General features: G+C 48.7%; 6 protein-coding genes across 6 annotated transcripts; 3 read left to right on the top strand and 3 right to left on the bottom strand.

Moving 5' to 3' along the window:
- Window positions 1–571: 571 nt before the first annotated feature.
- N7529_003700 (uncharacterized protein) lies at window positions 572–1,345 on the top strand (the record flags this gene model as incomplete). The annotated part of the gene is made up of 1 exon (XM_057239227.1): window positions 572–1,345. One exon carries the CDS (start codon window positions 572–574, stop codon window positions 1,343–1,345), a length of 774 nt encoding a protein of 257 aa, XP_057098522.1.
- Window positions 1,346–1,942: 597 nt separating this feature from the next.
- N7529_003699 (oxidoreductase, short-chain dehydrogenase/reductase family) lies at window positions 1,943–3,704 on the bottom strand (the record flags this gene model as incomplete). The annotated part of the gene is given in 4 exon segments (XM_057239226.1): window positions 1,943–3,016; window positions 3,066–3,136; window positions 3,261–3,426; window positions 3,441–3,704. The coding sequence occupies 4 exon segments, from the start codon at window positions 3,702–3,704 to the stop codon at window positions 1,943–1,945; spliced, it is 1,575 nt and encodes a 524-aa protein (XP_057098521.1).
- Window positions 3,705–5,541: 1,837 nt separating this feature from the next.
- Window positions 5,542–12,100, bottom strand: atg2 (uncharacterized protein; the record flags this gene model as incomplete). Its single annotated transcript, XM_057239225.1, has 4 exons — window positions 5,542–5,559; window positions 5,648–6,559; window positions 6,606–11,837; window positions 11,936–12,100. The coding sequence occupies 4 exons, from the start codon at window positions 12,098–12,100 to the stop codon at window positions 5,542–5,544; spliced, it is 6,327 nt and encodes a 2,108-aa protein (XP_057098520.1).
- Window positions 12,101–12,461: 361 nt separating this feature from the next.
- Window positions 12,462–14,247, bottom strand: N7529_003697 (putative CECR1 family adenosine deaminase; the record flags this gene model as incomplete). Its single annotated transcript, XM_057239224.1, has 2 exons — window positions 12,462–14,062; window positions 14,127–14,247. The coding sequence occupies 2 exons, from the start codon at window positions 14,245–14,247 to the stop codon at window positions 12,462–12,464; spliced, it is 1,722 nt and encodes a 573-aa protein (XP_057098519.1).
- A 2,201-nt stretch (window positions 14,248–16,448) lies between these two features.
- N7529_003696 (uncharacterized protein) lies at window positions 16,449–18,445 on the top strand (the record flags this gene model as incomplete). Its single annotated transcript, XM_057239223.1, has 4 exons — window positions 16,449–16,738; window positions 16,794–17,064; window positions 17,115–17,460; window positions 17,520–18,445. The coding sequence occupies 4 exons, from the start codon at window positions 16,449–16,451 to the stop codon at window positions 18,443–18,445; spliced, it is 1,833 nt and encodes a 610-aa protein (XP_057098518.1).
- Window positions 18,446–20,671: 2,226 nt separating this feature from the next.
- N7529_003695 (NupC/NupG family nucleoside CNT transporter) lies at window positions 20,672–22,673 on the top strand (the record flags this gene model as incomplete). Its single annotated transcript, XM_057239222.1, has 3 exons — window positions 20,672–20,988; window positions 21,040–22,336; window positions 22,389–22,673. 3 exons carry the CDS (start codon window positions 20,672–20,674, stop codon window positions 22,671–22,673), a joined length of 1,899 nt encoding a protein of 632 aa, XP_057098517.1.
- Between the last annotated feature and the right edge of the window lie 36 nt (window positions 22,674–22,709).

Below are 22,709 nucleotides of genomic sequence, written 5' to 3'. Positions count from 1 at the left end.
CAAATAAAAGGTGTGCGGGTGTAGGAAGTGACATAATATTATTGGAAAACATAGGATTGAGATTCAGCTCAAGATCTACTGACAGTATTATACTTCCCTACTCATCTATATTGTAACATCTTCGACAGCCTGACTGTAGATCCATCTTAGGGCACGGGTATCCACACGATCGTCATGCACTCAAGAACCAGGATCTGACAAGGATTCAGAACAAAAGAACTTCACAATAATCAAATGATTTTTCCCAATCAAACCAATTACACCCTCTCAGACCCTATACAAACAGAAAAAAAAGAAGCCCAATACCCCTGAAAGCGGCAACAAAGTGCGCAGTTTGGTTCCAGTCACGTGCATTTCGCCTCCTCCTCAACCACTGGTTGAAGGCCAATTTTTTCTCTGAGAGGCAAATACCCAAGCCCGCATATATCTATTCGACATCCAATCTGCAAGATCCCGACTCTCCCAATCGCGGCGATACCCAGGCACGGATCCAGGCCAAACAACCCCCATCGCCCGCAATCCGCACTCGCCCAACGAAAGCGCTTGAAGCACCAGCACTAGCACCGGCACCATGTTCGAAGACTTCTCATTCTCATCGCCCTCCTCGCGCCCAACAAGACTAGCCCTCGACCCAGAAGAGCGCCTGATGGTCGACAATGACAGTCTAATCTCCCCGCTCTCTTCACGCTGTCCCTCGCCGCAATCGCGCTTCCGCCGCCGCCGCACCCAACCGCCAACATCAGTCCCCTACCCGTACGAGGCACACGCCCAAACTAAAAACCACAACCGCCTCTCCATCTCAACCCTCACCCAAAAACTCCACGAACACACCCTCTCCCCTCACGCATCACACCCAAACCCCATTGCACCACCCCGCACAGGCTACGTCCTCACCCCGCCCGACACAGACCACGACGACGATCTCTCTCTCTCATCGGCCTCAGCGTCTAGCCCGACCTTTCCAGATGCCGACGCGGACTTCGGCCTCGCACCGCCGCCAGACATTCGCTCACAGAGACAGCATATCTCGCGGATGCAGTGCAACGAGAGTTCCGTAGAAGCGATGCGGAGTCTACTGGAAGAAGACGAAGACGAGTGCCATCCTAGTTCATTGCCTGTGCGGGCGTCGCCGAGACGGAGGCTTGCGAGGAGTCGGTTTGGGCCTGAGGAGAGGCGGAGGAAGAGTTCTGCGGGGGTTTTGGCTAGTCGGGTTGAGAAGGGGAGTGGGCATCATGGTGGGCATGGACATCATGCGAATGCTTTTGGGAAGAGGGATGGAGTTGGGTTGAGGAGGAAGAGTCTAGTTAGTGCTGCTTTGGCTTCGATGGTTGAGCGGGATGATTAGCTTTTAGCGTTTTGGGGGGGGTTGCACATAGTTAGGTTGGTGTTGTTGATACCCTGGAAAATATATTTCTTGCATTTTCTACGCAAACGGGCTTTTTTTAAGGTTATATGCATGCGTTGTATGCTTATATGCAAGTCTTATATGCATGAAGGAATTACATATCAACAAATGACTACTCTGCCCATTGGCATTAGGGCTAGTGTCTAGGTTGCGGTGGTAGATATAGTAACCAATGAAAGAACCCCAAAATTGACATTCGTCAAGTGTAATTGTAAATTTGGATACAAGTCGAGTCTCAGACTCGGATAGTAATAAAAAAAGATAAGTAAAAACAACAAGGAAGAAGAAAAATAAGGAAAATAAGAAAAAAATAGAAAAAAAAATAGAAAAAAATAAAAAGAAGAAGAAGAATAAGAAGGAGGAGAAAAAGTAAACCAGAACAAAAGAAAGAATCCAGTTCTCCACCAACACCAAATCGCCATGCTAAAAACAGAACCCTCAAGATCCCATTCAATCATGCAGTCATTCCGGTTCCCAGAACCAGTCAAACACCCCAATCACTACCAAGCCCAAGATCCAGAATCAAGACAGTCTAAGTCAGTTTCCAGACCTCCAACTAAAGAATTTCTTCAACCCCTTCCTCTGCGCCTTCCTCTCGCCCCTCAACTCGCGCTCGCGGCCGCGCTGCAACTCATCAAGAGCACGCGCAGGACTGCCCCTCAGTCCCATGTTCTCTGCGTTCGCAGCGGCAAGCACAGATTGCACGTGCGGGTCGAAGTAGACCGGGTCGTAGGGGTCGTAGTAGTGTTTCGAGAATGTGTCGAGGGAGGGCGAAGTGATGGGTGTTGAGAGGGGTGTTTCGTGCGGCGTGGCGGGCTCCTGGTATTGGCTGTGGCTGTGGTGGTGTTCGTAGGGCGTTGCTGGTTGTTGGTCTTCGTAGGTGTCTGTGTCTGGTTGGGAGTCTTCCATTTCGAAGAAAATGCCTCTATCGCGCTCGTCGACTTGGGCCCATTCGCCGTTTGCATAGACTGGTGAGCCGGGCTCGCCGATTTCGCTTTCGGAGTAGAAGTCTTGCGTTGAGGGTGTTGAAGGGCGCCGGGAGTGCGTGTGGCTGTGGGAGAGGGCTGGTGGGGTTGATTCTTCTCTGATGGAGGTCATGGGGGTTTGGGGGTCGTAGTCGTTATTGTCCGTAAGGTCATGGTCGTGGTCGTTTTGTACAGGTCTGCTCCAGTACTTGAAGGATTGTTCGTTGAGGGAGAAGTCTGAGAGCGAGCGAATACGATCGCGGATCCCCGGCGACGATGAGGGAATGTCAGTCGCTTTGGGAGTAGATGGCTCGTCTGGGAGAGAGGTGTATAGCGAGTTTGTCGAGTAGAAAGATGGCAGTGAGACATCAGTGTATTGGGACAAGGACACCCGGTCCAGGCCTTGTTCGAGGGAGAAGGTTGAGTCTCGGTTGTCTAACATGGAGCAGCTGTCGACGTCTTCGATGTATGAGACTATGCGGGCTAGATCCAGCGACTTGCGCGGATTCAGGATCTCAAAGCAGGCGCCACCGTGTGAGACGGTGGCAACGGCCTGCGTACTGGCCAGCATTGAGTCTGATACTTCGTTCGCACGAGCTTCAGCTTGTGCTTGGTTTTTCTTTTGGAGTTTTTCACGGAAGGTATTCTGGATTTGTTAGCGGGCTGGTACTCCTGTGATGTCTCAGTTTACTCACCAATCGCTTCCTATTCGGCCTCGCACGAGTGCCGTTTTCCGAGACAAGAGTTACTCGTGGGCTTTGAGGAACTCGTGGGCTTTGAGGAACTCGTGGGCTTTGAGGAACTCGTGGGCTTTGAGGCTGGTAACGAACTATTGAAAAGGTTAATCAAAGTTCCAGATCTGAAAGTCAATTGAGAAAGGGAAAGCTTACCGGTTTGAGCTTCCCGGATCTCAGGCTCTTCACTCCACTGGGAGATGATGCTGTGTGAATACGAAGGAGACAGCGGCGGAGGACTCGAGGCCGCAGAAGACACAGAGACAGGATAAGAGATGTCGAGGGCAGGTGGACGATTCAAATGCAACGCGGCAGTCTTTCGCTTCAATTTCCTACCTGCATGATCGACGGGATCATCGACGCGGTCTGCAGATTTGGAGAGAAATTTGCGGTAATCATGGAGGGAGAGGGAACCCGTGATACCAGAATGGATGGATCGAGGGGGAGAGACAAAGCGTCATCCGAAAACGGGTTGGAGGGAGGAGTACATGCATGAGTATATGCATGATCGTGGATCTCCAAACACCTATGGCAGAGGGGGCTGTCCAGCAGTTCACCTTGCCATACTCCATCGGTGGCAGAGTAAGTAAGATTATTCATGTTTACTCTGCAATTGCGCACATCACAGATTTCGTCCTTGGATTTATCTGTCCCAGTGTTGAAAGTCCTGCTTCTTTTTTATCTTTTGTTCCCTCTTGTTCTTTGCAATGTCCACTTTTTAGATTGTCGACATATCCGATGCAGGCGTAGATCGAACCCACTTCTCCACACTTAATTTGATTCGTCAGATTTGCGCTGCAAGGGATTGAGATAGGTTCGTACCCGTTAAGGAAGCGATAACATAGATCACAACCCAATGCAAGGAACGGAAGGGATTTTAAATTAAAACAACAATAGAGAAGAAGAAAAGAAAAAAAAACGGGACGAACGGAAGTGCCTACGGAAGTACCTGGCGATATCCACTCAAACCCACGTTATCCACATGGGATAACAAGAGTCTAGAGCCGAACCAGACAAGGCCAGGGACCAAAGCCGAGAATGACGAGAAAGCAGATTCAAGGGAATGTTAAAGAATTAGCCACAGAATCGAAAGAGAGGAGTCCAGACAGACCGAAGAGACAATGACCCACGGTTCGTCCACAATTATGTACGACTCATTAACGTCATCGTTAACTATGGGCAGAAAATTGAAAAGTCGGTGAACTGTTCACACGTAGTGAATATACTACGTTGTATGTCGTATACGAAAGGGTTGTATTGGGCTGATATTTGTTTATATCATCTACGGCGTACATATGTATATCATAATAAAAACAAATCATAAATAGAAGAATACCCATTGTCCCCCTAACAAACATCACCTGCATACAATCTCCAATCCACACCACACCATTGGCGATCTGGGGACATAAGGGCCTCTTTAGTGCGCCTCTAGTTGATCTTAGCGCACACCCTCCCGTTGACCAAAATTCACCCCTCCACCAATCACCTCCCCAAAATGCAATAATCCTCACGAACGCCTCAAACCAAGCAAAACCACTCGGCACACAGAACGAAGCCTTCGTCTTGAGTCCAGCCCCGAGTAAGGCAAATTCCTACCCAGCCGGTGGTGGCTTAGCTTGGTGATTGGTGGACTTGGTGTGGCGATGAAGAATTTTCTTTCTTCGCTCCCAGGTACAACGCGTGGACCACATCAGGGATTTCCTTCATTGGGTAAATGATTGCCTAGGGGAGCTTGGTGACTTGGTAGGGTGACAATGTATACGCATCATGACTATGACTTGGTTGTGCCCAATGTAAGGCTCGTCGGGCTGCTCCTGTTCTCCTTCTCTTTTGGGTATTCTCGTGGTTTATCTTCGTGGTTGTTCCCCGGTCGTGGTGAACTTTGAATCTTGGTACCTGATTATCGAGTTTCATCATTCATGATTCTTTGGTTGTGGGGGTTTGATTTGTATTAGGATTTAGTATTGGGGTGTAGTGGGATATTGACTTTGGGCTCGGCCCCCTTCATATTCCAAAGGGTGTGCGACCTGATCGACCTTCAAACTCAGCCCCATGCATTTCCAATTTCACATGCATGATTAAAATTAACGGTTTCCTGCCTGAGTTGGTACCCTGTACGTCCATGCAGTGGAGAACCTGTTCGGTTATGTTTATATCCGTGCGACCGAATGATTGTATAGGATCTGAGTTTGATGACCTCGGGACGATTGCTACCTACTATATACTACATATGTAGCGATCAATGGAGAATTCTTTATTAACAAATCCAGGACTTCCGAATCATGCACACAGATTTAACAAAAACATGCTCGGGGAGTATCAAAGTAAAACAAGGCAATTTAAGAGAATGCATCATGTGGTATCGAACTGAAGTGAAAGAAAAAAGAAACGAGATAACAAATAACAACGATAACAATATGTATGCAAGGGCCACTCAGTACCGTTTGTACTTCTGCACAAGGAGTCAGCACGCCATCTTCATGTCCAACCTGGGCTACTAGCCACGAGGAACAACGGAACCAGATTCTAGGAACACTTACATCTTCCATCTTCCGCCGATTACTCGGATCAAGCGAATTCCCCGCCCCAAGCAGTGTCTGCCCAACAGCCTTCGAAACCCCAATCGCAGGCCGAAGAATAACAGTCGGCGCCCTCCTCCAAACAGCCTTCGCAGCAGCCTTGGCACTCCCACTCTCAACAACCTCCCCCGGAACCGCAACGATAGCATCGCGCGCTAACAGCAGATCGCGCTCGAGACCACTATATGCGCCACGAAGGCCTTGCACCACACCCACAGGCTGGTCGGCATACAGCGAGACCTTCTTCGCTTCGTCTTCGTCATCCTCGTCATAGGGCGAAGGGGTCGTGAGGAGATCCTCGGCGCCTTGGAGGACGGTTTGTGTTCCGATGGCAAGTTTCGCGCCTAGCTTGACGAGCTCGTTGGAGGTTGTCTTGGCAAATGCTACGGCGCCTTTTTGGATGCTTCGTACGATCCGGCCGTCTTTTTTGTATTCGCGCATTGGAACGACGACGAGATCGCGGACGCCTCCGCCGACGTTGACGAGGGAGCGAATTGGCGCGAGACCGGCTAGGACGCCCGGGAGCTGGTTTTTTTTAACGTCTGGCATCCAGATGTCGTTGAGCGTTTGGCCTAGTCGGTCGAATCCGGAGACGCCGTAGATTATCACGTGGCGGAGGACCATGTCTGCCCCGTCGAGGACGAAGAAGTTCATAAACTCGGTTGTTCGGCCGGATCGGAGGCCTGCGTAATCGACTCGCTTGGGTTTGAAGTCTAGTTTCACTTGGATCGCATTAACCTCTACCCGTTGTAGGAAGGGAATATCGCCTGAGGTGCTGGATGGTTCGGCAGATTCATCTCGGAATTCGAAGAATCGGCTCATGAAGTCGAGGGCGTCTTGGTCAACGTGTAGACGGATAGGGAGTACGGTAGCCTGCAACAGAGTTAGATAAATCGACTTGTGAGCGTTTGATACGAACCTTCAGAACAATCTCTGATGCAGCTAGTTCGGGTACGGGCTTCACAGTCAGGACTTCAAGGTGGACCATGCTCGTTCCGCTTTCCTTCTCCCCAGCCTCGTGCATGTAGGTAGCGAACTTCTTCCATGTAGACGTCGGGACGTGGTCATAGATTTCCAGATCCTTGATGCGCACATCTAACGAGCTCTGCGTCTCTTCTGAACCGGGCGGAAAAAGAATCAAATCGGCGCAGACACCCTTCAATTCAAATGTCATCTTGTGCTGTTTGCTCCTATGCAAACGCAGCTTCTTCTCCCTCTTAGAAGAAGATCGGCCCTGGCGGCTGCCGGCTCCGGTCACCGTTGTGGAGGTCGCATAGCTCCCGGTCTCGCTGGTGAAATCATCAATGTCATGGTTAATCTCGCGGTGAAGTTCTCGCGGATCCTTGTTGGCCGGAATCCCGATGTAGATCGAGTTGAAAAGGAAGTCTCCAATGACGGATTCTTCATCATCTTCCACAGAAGGTGACACCCGTGAGCCCCTGGCACGTCGCTCAGTAGCTTTGGTCTCGACGTCCTTGACAGCTTTGGAGATAGTGTCGCGAGTGCGTTGCCAGTCATATCCATCGAACAGGTTCCAGATGAAATGCACGTCTCGCACTCTGACCCGAAGAGGACTCCGCTGTAGCTTCGTATCGTTGGTGAGACCGTAGGTGTTCTGAGTGGAATCCCACCGATGCGCAGTTCCACCCACGGCGGATTTCTTTGCGAAGTGATCCTCCTGGAAGTCCAATTCTGTCAGGCTGGAAGACACATGGTATTGTGAATGGAAGCTGTCCAGAAGATCATCGGAGCCTCCTGCGCCAAAGCCATCCCGTTTCGCAGAGAAGTCACTAACATACTCGAGCTCTTCGGTCAACTGGTCTTCAACGGACGATTCCTCGGCGATGGTTGACAAGTCATCATCGGCGGAAAGAGGAGAAGCGGCCGCGAAAGCATCTCCAGTGAAAGAGGCAAACATGTCTTGGAGAGGCATGACCTCAGTTCGATATTTGACATTGACGCTAGGCGGAGTCGGAGGCTGAAGTCCGTTCATGATACTGATGAGTGTCTGGGTTGAATCCGCGCAAGTCTCCAAAATCAACAGATCATCTCTGAGCTCGACATCCAGTGATTTTGTCCCGTCTTCGGCAACGGTCGCCAACTTAACACCAGCAGTTGCTGATGATATAGAGGAAACAGGAACATAACCTTGATCGATGTACGCCTGGACCTGGCTACTTTGAGCAACGGCCGAGTCACGTTGGTGCAAATTGTATGAACCCTCATTGAAGACGTCGTCGATGACCATTAGTGAAGCTTTCTTAATATCCAACGATGCTTCTGCAGATTCATCGTCATTCAAACTACCGGTAAATTTGGCATTGGTAAACACAGCGAGTCCTTTCGCTTGCGAATTGCGAGGATTAAGTCCAAGAACACAGTCTCTGAACACAACTGCCAGGTTGACTGGCTTCGCAGAAGAGCCGGATGAATCCGATTTCCCTGGTGAGCTTATCAATGGTGATGGCGCTGGATTTTCTGCTAAATTCGCGATGGAATTGGCCATGTTACTAGCCACATCTGCGCTCGTCGTGTCAATACCCAGTCCAAGGAAGGCTGCGATTGCCGGCACCGTGTACTCGACGAGAAGGCTATGCAATTTGATCTTGTAGGTCGGGTCCATCTCATCGGGGATGAACCGAGCCATGAGGACCGGCGGACTCGACTGGTCTGGGTCTTCATATTTGTCCGACGGCCACAAAGCATGCCCAATCAGCTTCTCATCTTTGTTTCGGTGTACAAAGATCTTCCCAATCTGAGCTGCGGTAAGCGAAGGCATGGTAATATGTGCAACTTCGACATCGGTAAGATGGGTGTTAATGTCCCCGACCTTCCCGCCAACGTGAACGTGTCCTTCAAGACCACGCACCAGCAGGAGGGTAAGAATCCCGGGCCGGTCATCTTCCGGTAGATACTTGGTGACGTTGGAGAGCCGGCTTAGCTCAACGCCAAGAGATGACAGGGGTTCTAATCCACCGATGTCTGAAACCAGCGTTTTCATGCTTGTCACAGTCACACGAAGAACCGATCCTTGCCGCCGCTGCCGCAGCAATGTGTCCAGCATGATATCATCTTCCTCTTCGTATTTGTCCTGGGAAGGAGTAATCAACGTCAAAAGACGGTCAAGATCAACCTCCTTGGGCGCAAAAAGGAACTCGAGGCGAATGTTCTCCAGAGTAACTTTTGCAGGTGTATCAACTGAATTGTCATCAAGTAAGAACGGTCCAACCAATTTCGCCTTGTCTACTTGAATGCCAATGCCTTCGAATCTGCTCACGACTTTGACAGCGGTCGTCGTAAGCTGAAGGCAATGGGTTTCTCCTATAACGTCCAAAAGTATGGCGCCAACCCGGGCGTTAATTTTCCACAGCATTGACTTGCCATTTGCCGTCTCGGTGACTGGAATGGGCGTCTCAAAATGCACCCCTCGCGGACGTTGCTTTGAAAAGGGTGGACTGCCTTTCACTGTTGACACGGACGACATTGAACTTCCAAGTTCGAGGATGGTACTCAGACCACCCATCCAGCCTAGGACCTCTTCCAGACGCTGGATATTGAGATTGACATGGAGAGGAAGCGTGGAGACCTCAACCTTGGCCAGGTCTGCAGATTTTACTAGAGAGATAGAGATATCTCCCTGTGAGGGGTTCATCATATCACGGGTAGATTCACGCATCCTCAATGTCTCATTAAATGAAATGAGATCTTCGGAAGCGAATCCAAATGTAAATTTGGAGACATCAAGATTTAAATTCGTCATCGAGCATTGCGTAGAAAGACGAACGTCCAGACCAGATACTGTGAGACGAAGGATTACATCCTCCATAGAGTACGGAGAAGACATGGACGACTCATCGTGTTTGGACGCATGAGCATGTCCTGGAACATGTTCAATGAATTTGACCGAAAGATCATGAACGACAAGATGAACAGGTGGTTGGCGCGAGGGCTGGTCCTTCGGCGATTGCTTCTCAGACAGATTTTTTTCAGCTGTGCCAAGAGCATGCAAAACCCTTTGTCCGATCTTGGTCAAAAGCCAACCAGTGGCGATGTCGAAATGGATGGAGACCAAAAATACTTCCACGGCGATTTCAGGTAATTCAGGACTAGTACTCGCCTGGGTTCGTGGCTCAGAAACAGCTCTCCCAAATCGAGTGGATGCATAAGCCCTAGAGGCAAGCAAGCTTTCTTCGGGCGCGTAATCTCCGAAGCCAGACGTAGACTCCTTCAGATCGATTTCTGTCTTTTCTCTTTCCGGTATTGACGGCTCTTGCATTGGTGCTTCGTCTTCCGAAGCTTGGGGTGGAACCCAAAGCAAGACCCGGGCGACCGACAGAACAGGTTTTCTAATTTCATTAGTTCCGGTAAGACCAGACGATAATGGTGTGGAAGGTCGGTCGCCGGGCAGATGCTGACATTTGGCTTGGTCGTCCAAAGTATACTGTTCAGCGGGGGGTTCTTTTGGTAAATCTGGAATTTTCGGCATCGTTTCGCCTTGCGCCTGAGCGGGCTCAGTATGATCAACACCTGCAGCCTTGGTACTGCCATTATCAGAAGAGCCTTTGTTATGTGAAGCGCCGTCAAAAGAACCCCATGCTCCAGGCATGTTTGGCGTGAAACTCGCATCAGGGCCCTGGCTGATAGCGCTCATGTAGAGGCTTTGCGCTTCGTCATGGGAGAAATATTTAGACTCAATAAGGTCAGAATGTGGGGTTTCTTCTTTTGAGCCTGGGCTTTCAGGTTCTGAAGGTGGGGGAGAAGAATGCAATGAAGCACTCCTCTGCAATAATTCATTATATTCGTTGTCATAGTAATTGCTGTGCTGTTGTTCAAGTTGCGTGGATTCATTAATTTCAGAGCCAATCTGGCTTTGGTGTGTTTCGAAGGCATTAGAGGCATGCAGGCTGCTTGATAGCGGTGGTTGCTGTTCAGGATATTCAGCATGATGGCTTTGGTTCAAAATTCCCGGACCAGACGAGTAATGACTTCTCCATCCACTTCCTGACAGCCGATCCTCTCTAGGCTGTAGCACTGGCGAATGCTCATTGAAGTCATCAAACTGAGCGTCAATCACCGAGTCTAGATATGCCGGATTGTCTTGGAATGGATCATCTCCAAACACCTGGGAATCTTCTAGATATCCTCCCGGATGGCTGCCGGACTCGGATTCCGCGTCTGAAAATCGGCCATCATGAGAAAATGCAGATTCTCCCAAGCCACGAGCGGTGGCACTAGAGTGGCCAAATTCTCGTGGTGGTTCTAATATCGTAGACTGAGTCATAGCGAGAGGGTCCTGATCAAATTGATCTGAAGGATCTGAAGGATCTGAATGGTCAGAGCGATAAGAGTTATTAGAGTTTTCAGAATGATCTAATAATGGAGCAGGTGAGGGTGTTCTGCTTGATGGCTGGCTACCTCTCGACCGCATGGTCGTCGTGGGAGACGCAGGAGTGGCGAACCGAGAGTAGTTTGAGAACACTGTCGGGTCCGAAATCAAACTAACACTGACATCGGTGATTGATACGAGTCGTTTCCCTTCTCGCAAGAGTGAACCCTCCCCAGAACCAACAGTTACCCCAGATACCCCATGTACATCGACTGCCCCAATACTAAGCTGAGCCGCAACCAGGTCCGGCTTATGTTCTGGTTGCCGTTTTGACGTTCCATCCTGTTTCAACTCCATATCCACACGCACAACGACATTCTTGACCTGGAGTTGAAAGCGATCCATGACGCCTTTCAAGAACCCAGCCACGAAGCTCGGTAGAGACAACGTTTCGGCCCCAAGGCCAAGCTCTTCATCATCATCATTGGCGCTCCAAGCTGAAGGATCGCGTGGCAGAACCTGAGATTGTGACGATATAGCAGCCTGTAGCTCTTCCCTTTCCTCCCTCGGCTCAGATTCAAGGAACGACTCCGCAAGACCTGACGGCGTGGGAACCGTGGGAGATTCGAGGCCATCGCTTTTCCGTTTTCCATGTTTGCTTTTCTTTGGTTCCTCCGGTAATAGTCGGGTGTGTACATCGATGCCGTCCGCCTCACAAACGATGCCGCTGCTGTGGAAGTCGGCCGGAAGGGTGACTCGAAGAAGGCGAACACGGGCACTAAGTAGCTGGCACGAAGCAGGTATGTTTAGGAGGGTCGATAATTTCTGTTCCATATGAAACTGTCAGCCTGCACCGCTCCATCTTCCACGATTGTTGATTTCGAGACGCCCCGCCCCCCGCAGGGGGATAACACTCCACTCACATCTAATTTCAAGCCAATATCTCTCAGCTCAACAACAGAGCGCTGGCCCCAACTGATGCCAAGGTTATCCAGATCTAACGCCTCCGTTTCGACGAGGCCCACGCGAGACAGGACATATTTGAGCAGTCGTTTCTGGAAAAACGACGGCATGAAATACGATGCCATTTCTGTGACTGGCCGGAAAAGGGCTCATATGCAGGCATGTATCATTGAAAGCAATCAAAGTGTAGAGAAAGCCAGCCCCGGCAAAGCGGAGTGGATGAGTCGTGAAGGGGAGAACGTTCAACGATGACGTTCCGGGCACCTGATAAAGGCGATAAGTGACCCGAGTCAGGCGCCGACGTTGACAACTCACCGTTTATTGACTAGTTTCCGATCACACCAGATTACAGTATTATTTTCTCATTGATTGGAGAGATTTTAGACAATCATTTTGAGATTATAGAAACTTCAACTGAATCATCGAAATACCTTTCAAAGTTGTTCTAGATTACGATATTTGATTCTATTCTGTTACCGCAGAGCCTCAATTATCATCATCAAATTCAGCAAATTCAAGCACAATCCATGCACAAAATTTCTCGAATTCTTGACCGAAATCACGAAGACGTTCAGCTTTCAATCCCTTCCCCTCAACACCATTCTGAATGCCTGCTTTCCACTCAGCAGGTGACTGATCTTCATAGCAGCTCCACCGAATGGAGTTCTGAGCCATCATCAATAGGCCAACCAAATCCACATTTTCTAATCCCTGCAAAGCCTGCCAGAAATCATGCGTCAACCCGTTCTTTCCATGCCCGAGGATAGCGGGGTCATCATTGCACAGTGAGACAGGGACACCTCTGGCCAATAACGCGGGCAATGGGTGGGATTTGATGGAGCTGGCAAGGCGGAGAACTTCGTTCGAAATTGGGCAGCATTCAATGAGAATTTTCTTGTCTTTGACCAGATCAATGAGCAAAGGATGCTTGTAGAGGGAGAACCCGTGGCCGATCCGGCGCGTACCCAGGAGGATAGCATCGAACAGATTCTGATCTGTCTCATCACCATCACCTAGACATTCTCCAGCGTGGAAAAAGAAGGGGATGTCCACTCCTTCCTCGGCACATTCCTTTCGGAACCATAACAGCACAGGAACAAGGTCGGCAAGTGTTCTTCCTAAATCCTCTTGTCCGACAAGATCAAATCCAGAGATTAGATGGGGGAATTCTTGCTTCGCTCTAATACAGTCCTTCATAGTTCCGACGAGGACTTTGTTGGAAAAGCGGCGGATCGCAGTCCAAATAATACGGAATCCATGGAAGTTCTTCCCTGCTTCTGTTTTTTTGAACTCCGCTAGCACGTCTTCCACCATGCGGAACCACGCAGAGACGTTTTTCTCCGCCTCATCGCACCCTTCTCTCCTGTATTCGAAGACGAATCCAATGCGGAATTCCACGTAACTAACTCCGTCCGATGCAAGTTGGCCTAGCATGCGATGGAGTCCAGCTCTAAAGATAGGCTCATACATCAAAAGGGAGTCAATGACAGGGAAAGTCTTTGTAAAGTAAGACCAGATCGCATCGACACCATGGTGGTGGTGATAAGAATGTTCTGGCAGAAGCACACATCGACTAGTCAGCCATTCCCGGAAGCCTTTCTCGCCTCCCTTGGGGAAAGAGGAGGCAGCCTTTTGGATTGAGATCAACGATGAAGCCTCATACGTTTCCGTCCAAATACTAGGCTTATCCTCTGATGCCTCTAGAGGCTGCGAGGAGTACCGAAACGACACGGGCGCCCACTCCCAGTCTGTTTCGGTGACCAGCGGCTTCGGTGCCGACATGTGTATGCCCGGCGTAGAGAATGCCTGATCGATCAAAAAGTCGATATCGAACATGGCATCCATATGAGCGTGGAGAAGAGACCCCTTGGGCATTTTCTCCACGATTTTCCATAGTTTGGTCTTCTCCATACGGCCTTTAGCTAGGTTGAACATAACGCCCGGGTAGAGAATCTCATCTGACTGGTGGGCAGCGGCATCGTCCAACCCGCTGGTCCACAGCTCCTGCTGTTCCTGGGCGCGGATCTGCGACACGATGTTCGCGGCCCGTGCGGCTATTGGAGATAGAGATTTGCGCAGGTTTGCATCTAAACCAACATTAGATCCATATATACAAGAGGTCTTATGGGGTCTTCTTGTGTGAAACAATACCATGACGTTGCTTTTCCTCTTGCGCGATCAGCGCAGCGCGTCCTTTCAAATATTGTTGGATGACGGGTTCCTCAAACTGAGGAATTCCCTCTTCCAATTCCCATTCATGATCGCTTTCCATGATAGAATTTAAAAATGGTTGTCAAGTAACGAGAGTCGCGGGGCAGACAAGGCAGTATCTCGCCCCGCCTTTTTATCCGTTTTCGTCTGTGCCTAGATTTGCTCATAATCTCACTTCATGGCAAATTTCAATTGGTTCCCCTTTTTGATACCAGAACTTCTTGGGGGGGTTGCCGTCTTTAACCGCAACCTTCGTACATGCTTTGTCATTTGGTACCCAGGAGCAGTCTTTCCGAAGTTGGCATGTCGTCGGCATGTCGTCGGTCTACATCAATTAGTTCCAAGATCTCCGTAATCTATATTGTCGATATAAGTTCGCTTATATGAAGAGTATAGGTTTTCTCTCAGATTAATCTCAGCGTCTTGATTTTCCGAAATAGGCATTTGCCGTCACTTATCGAAAAATATAAGAGCTTGGGGACCACCCCACGCCAATAGCACGAATCTTCTGCAAGAGCATTTACCTACCTACCTAGGTACCTAGGTAATCAAGCCTTTAACATACCTGTGGACAAAGTCAGCGATGAGTAATAAAAAACAGACAGTGCATGTGGTCTTATTTCCTTTATTTTCTTCTGATTCTTTGACAGTATGGACATATGAACGATCTGAAGTCGACAATGAAGGCGAACCTTGTCTATAACAAAGAGACTCGCATTGTATCCTCTTCTGGCGTATTTGCAAATTTTCTTGGTCATTACAGTGGCATTTTTGTCTTCCGGTCTCGATTTATGGACGATGTTCACCCAGTCTTTCTTCGGGTTTTTTTTAATTTCACCTGTTGTGATTGTGGCAGTAGATCGTTCCATTAAATATTTCAAACCTCTAAAATGTCTTGGGCTACTGTGAAAATCAATAAATACTTGAAAGTAATTGTAGAGGTGCTATCATTTGTTCATATTTCCTTCGAGATTATAGGAATGCAATGCAATGAAGCTATTACGTGTTTCGTGTTTAATGTGAAAGTATATAGCTTGAATGTTTGCATAAAAACATTAACCTGCGGTTTGAAATTGAGCTAAATATTTCTGGCGGTAAGAGAAACAAAAATGGTCTGTCCACTTGCTACACGAACACGCGAGTCATGGGGGCCTCGATCATGTGATCTCGGAACTTATGATCGAAGGAACAAATGAATAGGAATAGGAGCGGAGGAAAGAGACCTAGTTGATCATTTATCACTGGTTCTTTGGTCTACGCATTGTCTCATTATTGGATTTCCTTCGTCAGCTCTTGTAAGGCAGATATCTCCGCTTACTGCACTTTGCATCCATTCTTCCGACTATTTCCCTATAAAGTTTGCTAGGTCGCTGTGGGGGCCGGGGGATAGCAGTATATCGTACCGGAGTACAACTGACGCCTCAATGGGAAATCCTTTGAATATGTTTTGAACTGATAATCCCATTGGATAAAAACTTGATGCTAGCCTTGTATCTGAAATCGACTTGATGAGGCGTTTGAAATACACTATTGTACCGGTTGGATTTCCAATTCGGCCCCTTCGCTAGTTTGGACACCTGTTTTTTATCTGTGATATGTCTAAAGTGACATTTTTTAGAAAGAAAAAAAAGCAAACAAGATACCGAGTTTGACGCTCAACACATTTTATTGTGCATTGTACGGTGTAGGGTGTGTTCCGTAAGTATCATGGCATCACCTAAATGGCCTGAAAGCTTGGCAAATCTGATAACTTGCTTTTTCCCATGATTTTGCGCGTTTCCTTCCGAAAAAGCCGTCGCAATGCCAAGGGGTCCATAATAAATTTCCAAGCAGCCAAGGAAAGCTTGAACCGACACTTGGGCGGCCAAAACCGATGGTTCCGTCAAACGGTAACTAAATGTGGAAGAATTAAAAGCCACACGGCGATCTGATTAGATCTTTCACCGGCCGACGCCGGTTTTCCCTGGCCCCCTGTGGAGTGAGGGTCCACGAGTGGCCTCATATGTTTGGCCTACATTATAACTCAAGTGCGTATGTTGTAGCACTTTGGATATACAAGGAAGGGATTGCCATTGACCCACAAATCAACTTTCAAAACAGTGCTAACTCTCCGTGAGGTTTTCGAAACCAATCTGCCGACTTCGGGCGCATGTTTTATGTGGGATTTCCTGCATATATTATCTCGAAACTGTTCATCCCTTGGTCAAACGCTTCCAGAATCTTTCCTTTTGAATTTCTTGGACCCTGGTCTTTTGACTCAATATGGCGCTTCGTCCTTTGATTAAAAGGGCTCAGGCGGTGTTTCGTCGAACATCGGCCGACAGGGAGGAGGCTGCGGCTTCTTCGGTCGATACTGGGGCCGATGTTGATAGGACTACCGTTCATAATAGCAAGACGGATGGAGAACGGATCTCTCATCCCGAAGATGCACTTCCAAACAACGGTGCTGAGCTACCTGGTGTGCCCTATGAAGAACTTCAACGTGGTGTCCAGGAGGCTGAGGCTGTGGCTCAAACCTGGTCCAAAGCCTCACTCATATTCGTCTTCATCAAGTATGTCAAAGTTGTCTCTCGTTGTGATATTTTGTTAACCTTAATACTCCAATAGCATCTGGTTCCTCTACTTTGTCTACGCATGGGTATCATCGGTGAACAGTAGTTTGAGCTCCTATGTGGCTAGTTCTTTCCAGCAACACTCTCTATCCGGTTTACCCACTGCTGTCGCCGACGCCTTTTCCGCTGCAGTATTCCTTCCAGTAGCGAAGATGATGGATACATGGGGCCGTGCTGAAGGTTTCCTGCTCATGTCGATCTGCGCCACAATTGGTCTGGTTCTTATGGCCTCGTGCGACAGCTTCGCCATTTACTGTGCTGCAAATGTAAGATTTATACCCATCAGTCATTTCCTAGACACTAATCGGGATACAAGGTGTTTTACTACTTCGGTTTCAGTGGCATGGAATTTGCTGTGGACGTCATTACTGCCGATATCTCTCAGTTGAAAAACCGAGCCCTTGCATACGCTTTCACTTCATCCCCTTATATTATCACTGCCTTTGCTGGACCAAAGGTAGCAGATGAATTCAACGCTCACACCGGTTGGCGATGGGCTTATGGTACTTTCGCTATCATTTTCCCTATCGTGGCTGCACCTTTGTACTTCGTTTTGAAGTTCAACCTTTCAAAGGCCAAGAAAGGGAATGCTGTGGTCATCAAAGAAAGCCACGGCAGGAACTTTTTCCAAAATGTCTGGTTCTGGGTACTTGAGTTTGATGGTAAGCACCAAAGCCCCTTTAAACCGATTTCCATAGCTCATTACTAACCTTGTCCATAGTGATCGGAGTCTTCATCTTCACTGCCGGACTTCTGCTGTTTGAGATCCCATTCGATATTGCTAGTGAAGCTCCCAACGGCTGGGGCACTGGTTACATCATTGCTATGATTGTCGTCGGATTCTCGATGCTGTTCTTCTTCGCTCTCTACGAGCGCTTCTTTGCTCCGACTCCTTTGCTTCCCTACTCCTTCCTCACTAACCGGACTGTCGTCGGTGCCTGTCTCCTGGACGCAACATACCAGCTTTCCAACTACTGCTGGAACAACTACTTCCAGAATTTCCTGCAAGTTGTCAATGATCTTAGCATTGCCGACTCCGGATATATCGTGAATACCTTCGACGTGGTATCTGGAGTACTTCTATTCTTTGTGGGAGCAGCCATTCGCAAGACAGGCCGCTTTAAGTGGCTCCTCTACATTTCCGTTCCGCTTTACATCCTCGGCCAGGGCTTGATGATTTACTTCCGTCGTCCGGACCAGAAAGTCGGATATCAGATCATGTGTCAGATCTTCCTTTCTGTCGGTGGATCGATCTTCATTATTGTCGAGCAGCTCTCTATCCTTGCCGCCGTCGACCACCAGCATGTTGCTACAGCGCTTGCCTTGCTCAATGTCGTCGGCACCATTGGCGATTCTGCGGGTCTTACTATCTGCACAGCTATCTGGAGCAACACATTCAAAAAGTCTCTCATTCGGTATCTGCCCGATCTCTCAAATCTGGACGCCATTTACGAAGATGTCGACACTCAACTGAGCTATGCCGTTGGAACGCCCACCAGAATTGCCATCCAGAATGCATACAGCTACACTCAAGTCAGAATGCTGGCCGCTGGTTTGGGTATCATGGTCCTCGCATTCGCTTGGACCATCATGATCAAGAACATCGACCTGAAGAAGGTCGCCCAGGTCAAGGGTGTCGTATTCTAGGGGATCACTGTGATAGATGATAGAAAGTCTCAACCTGAAGAACGTACATATTCTCTCGCGTTATATCACCCATTCGGTGTAACTTCCACAATGCATGCTATAAAAATTCATTAACTCATTATTTGCCTTGTGCTTTGAGTAGCATAGTTTTCGTAGCACTAGTGATTCATAAATTCAACGCCTGACTCAAATTATGTTCCTCCCTTGCAAACTTGTATTGATCGCAGACTGAAAACTCGGACAAACGCTGATAGAGAACAATGTTAGTCAACTAGACTTGAGCAATACTGTTCTAAGGGTCAATGGAACATGGGGATGACCGCTTCCAAGGTTGTAGTATAACTGGGTTGGCCGGTGGACTTGCATCTGGTACAATAGATGTTAGATTAACCTTCAATGTTTCCAGAGCAAGCAAGATAGACTGTAATATACATAAAAAGAATAGCACCATAAAATTATACAAAAGGGACCTGTATGACGGAGGCTACCCAATATGAGCCGCAGTCCTCTACTGAGACCTCAAGGCCAATGCTCCAGGCTACTCCTATGACTAGTGTTCGCCCAGATGTATCAAGCACCTGAATTTATCAAGTTTCTAAGACATCAACGTCTTTTTCACTTGACCGTAGGAGCCACGTCCTTGAATGTTTGTCCTCTTTACTCATTTTAACCTCACTTATTGCTCGGTTAGGAAATCCATTTCTCGGTGCATCGAGTTCGACTCCCCTTCTCACCCGTTTCTTTGGTTACATACACGCACATCTAGGCTTTGCAATAGATATTTTGAATATTTGGCGTCAGTCCAGGTGCACTTTTCATGGTAGAAACCCCATACTATTGTTATCTATGTATATCCGAAAAATGGCCTATCCACAATCGTATGAGTCTACTAATTCGTTTTTCAGCCAACCCATGTAATCTCAGCAGCAGTTCATATTTTGTATCGCAACACACATGTGATGAAAGGCTGGACCAAGCTAGAGTCATCAATGCTGAAGTCATGTTATGCAGAATTGGATCCCTGGTGAGTTGCTAGCGGTCATAATCACAGCGTACAGCAACAACCTCGTCAATATATTCTATCTGTGCATGATAAGGGGAGCTCTCGCTCTTTATGTGAGGTATGTGAGGTACAGATGAGAGCCTTAATCTGACCTCGGGCCAGATATCCCATTACGTAATGATATTCAGTTTCCAAGAGTTTTAGACCCTTGCAGGTGGTTGGTATGTTCATGTACTTAGGGTCATAGCGCTGGGGCAAACTCCCATCTATGAAATGAAAATATTTAGCAATTTTAACCGAATGCCAAGTTCTGAATGTTATCTTTTTGTAAAGGATTCAGCTCATGAAAGCCAAGATGTACAGTCTCGGACCTTGACCGTTATCAACCAATACCATAACCCACAGGCTCCATTATGGCTCCAATTTAAAAAAAAACTTTGAAAAATGCTAAATACTCCCTTAACAATTGTACTCGTAGCTATTTCAGATGTGTGACTCGAATTATCAGGCCCAAGTTCTGACATTGTTCAGCCTGTATATCAATCCTCAGGCCACGCAGGTATATAGTAAGAAAATCAAGTTCAACCCGCAGCAAAAAGCCAAACACACGACCATCAGCATGCGAAGTCTCCACTACTATCCGCGGTGCGGAGAGACCTTGCAACCACGAGACTTCAGTTTCGATCAACACAACCAATCAACACCCCTGGTATGGGTACTACAGGGATTAGTGTGGCAAGATAGAAAAACCTGAACGGTGCTAGATCGCCAAGATAGGTGCTACTTTGTCTTATCACTTGCCCTAGATTCTATGGTTACATGTGGCTTTAGGCTCTAGCTTAGCTTTAGGTGAGACGAAAGCTCCGCAGTACTCCGTCGGCCGGCCCGTCATTGGTGCGCAAAGAGCCAAACAGGACGAGAAGGGGAGGCCTCCGATACTTAGTGCGGCTTTAATCCTTGGCTAGCGTGCGTTCTTTATCGCGGCTTCCAGAATCCCCGCACAGAAGTTTTGATAAAACAGTTTTTGCCCCCGAGGTGCTTATTGGAATGTGAATTGTCAATTAGAATTCCTGGATTATAAGTGTGCCTTTCTCGCAGATCTTCAACAATCTCGGGAGGTTCGATTTTTAGTCTTGTGCGATTCGACTGACTACTATTTGACTATTTGTTTGCATACTTCAATACATCGCGTCGCGCAATACCCAAGGACGTCGACTTTAATTATGGATAAGGATCAGGATTCTTCAGGGCTTCAAAAGCCTGCAGACCCAGTACTAGATCCTGCACACCAACACCAACATGCGCACCACCACCACACCACCTATGCCGAGGAAGGACGCAAAGATGAAGTCGTCTACTCGCAAGATATCCAATTCGAAAAAGGTGTCGTCCCCGAGCCGACACCGCTAGATCACGCCAGCAAAAGTTCTGGGGATGAGGAAGCTGGCGAAACCTACCCCGCCCATCGTACCTGGCTGCGCCGCGTCGGAAAACAATGGAGACATATGGTCCATGCTGTCATTTGGCTTTTGTTTACCGGGTGAGTCGATTACTTCGAGAACTTCCAGCGCAAATGCTTCATACCCCAAAGCCAAGCGGAGACTCATGCGTATTCATCTAGCTGGTGGATTGCTGGCTTGATTTTGCATCGATATGACCTAGGATGGCTTATTCCATTCCTGCTGTACCTAGCCATTACTCTGCGGATCATCTTCTTCTACGTCCCGATCACTATCGTGACAAAGCCTATGCATTGGGCTTGGTCACACACTGCCCGGCCTTTTGTTAGCATCATCCCCGAGAAATTCAGAACGCCTAGCGCCGCTGCTCTCTGTATCGGAGTTATCCTTATCGGCTCATTCGCTTCTCCCGAGTCAGAGGACAATACCCGTGCGAACAGAGCGGTCAGCTTGTTCGGTATGATCGTCTTTATATTTGGACTATGGGCCACCTCTCGGAATCGCAAGAAGATCATCTGGCACACCGTCATTGTGGGCATGTTGGCCCAATTCATCATTGCTCTATTCGTGCTCCGCTCAGGCGCAGGCTACGATATTTTCAACTTCATTTCCGGCCTCGCCAGTGATCTGCTCGGATTCGCTATCGACGGTGTGACTTTCTTGACTAGCGATGACTTCTACAACCTCAAGACGCCTTTCGCACCAGCCAATTTCTTCCTCGTCAGCGTTATCCCGGCTATCATATTCTTCGTCTCCCTCGTGCAGCTTCTGTACTACTTCTCCATCCTGCAGTGGTTCATCGGCAAATTTGCCGTCTTCTTCTTCTGGAGCATGCGTGTTTCCGGTGCCGAGGCCGTCGTCGCTGCTGCATCCCCGTTCATCGGACAGGGTGAATCCGCCATGCTAATCCGTCCTTTCATCGCCCACCTCACCATGGCCGAGCTCCACCAAGTTATGTGCTCCGGCTTCGCCACCATCGCCGGAAGTGTTCTGATCGCCTATATCAGCATGGGCGTCAACCCCCAGGCAATGGTCAGCTGTTGTGTGATGAGTATCCCCGCCTCATTGGCAGTTTCGAAACTGCGCTGGCCAGAAGAAGAAGAATGCCTCACAGCCGGCCGTGTCGTGATCCCCGACAACGAAGAACACCGATCCTCGAACGCCCTTCACGCCTTCTCCAGCGGTGCCTGGCTCGGCCTGAAAATCGCGTCCATGATTGCCGCCACCCTGCTGTGTATCATTTCTCTCGTCGGACTGCTCAATGGCCTCCTCACCTGGTGGGGCCGGTATTTGAACATCAACGACCCCCCTCTGACCCTCGAGTTGATCGTCGGCTACATCTGCTACCCGATTGCATTCCTGCTCGGTGTTTCCCGCAACGGGGACCTACTCAAGGTCTCCCAACTAATTGGTCTCAAGCTTGTCACTGTACGTACCTTGTAGTCACCTCATTTTTCGCTTTCTCTCTGACAATCCATAGAACGAGTTCGTCGCCTACGACGCACTTCAGAACGGCGCTGCCTATGCCGACCTCTCCGACCGCTCCCGTCTCATCGTCACCTACGCTCTCTGCGGCTTCGCCAACATCGGCTCCCTGGGTAACCAAATCGGTGTGCTTTCGCAAATCTCGCCGGGCCGTGGTGGTGATGTCTCGCGCGTTGCGTTCAGCGCTATGATCACCGGCGCTATCAGTACCTTCACCAGTGCCACTATTGCCGGATTGTTAATCACGAACGAGCAGCAGTACTTCTCTAAGGCGACTTAATGGGCCGGTGGCTTGACGTCATGTTTTAATAGTTTT

Source organism: Penicillium soppii, assembly GCF_028829465.1.
Source record: "Penicillium soppii strain IBT 18220 chromosome Unknown utg000004l, whole genome shotgun sequence".
In the NCBI taxonomy this organism is placed as follows: domain Eukaryota; kingdom Fungi; phylum Ascomycota; class Eurotiomycetes; order Eurotiales; family Aspergillaceae; genus Penicillium; species Penicillium soppii.
Note: the sequence above shows the minus strand (reverse complement) of the source record. Positions and strands in the feature narration are given on the sequence as shown.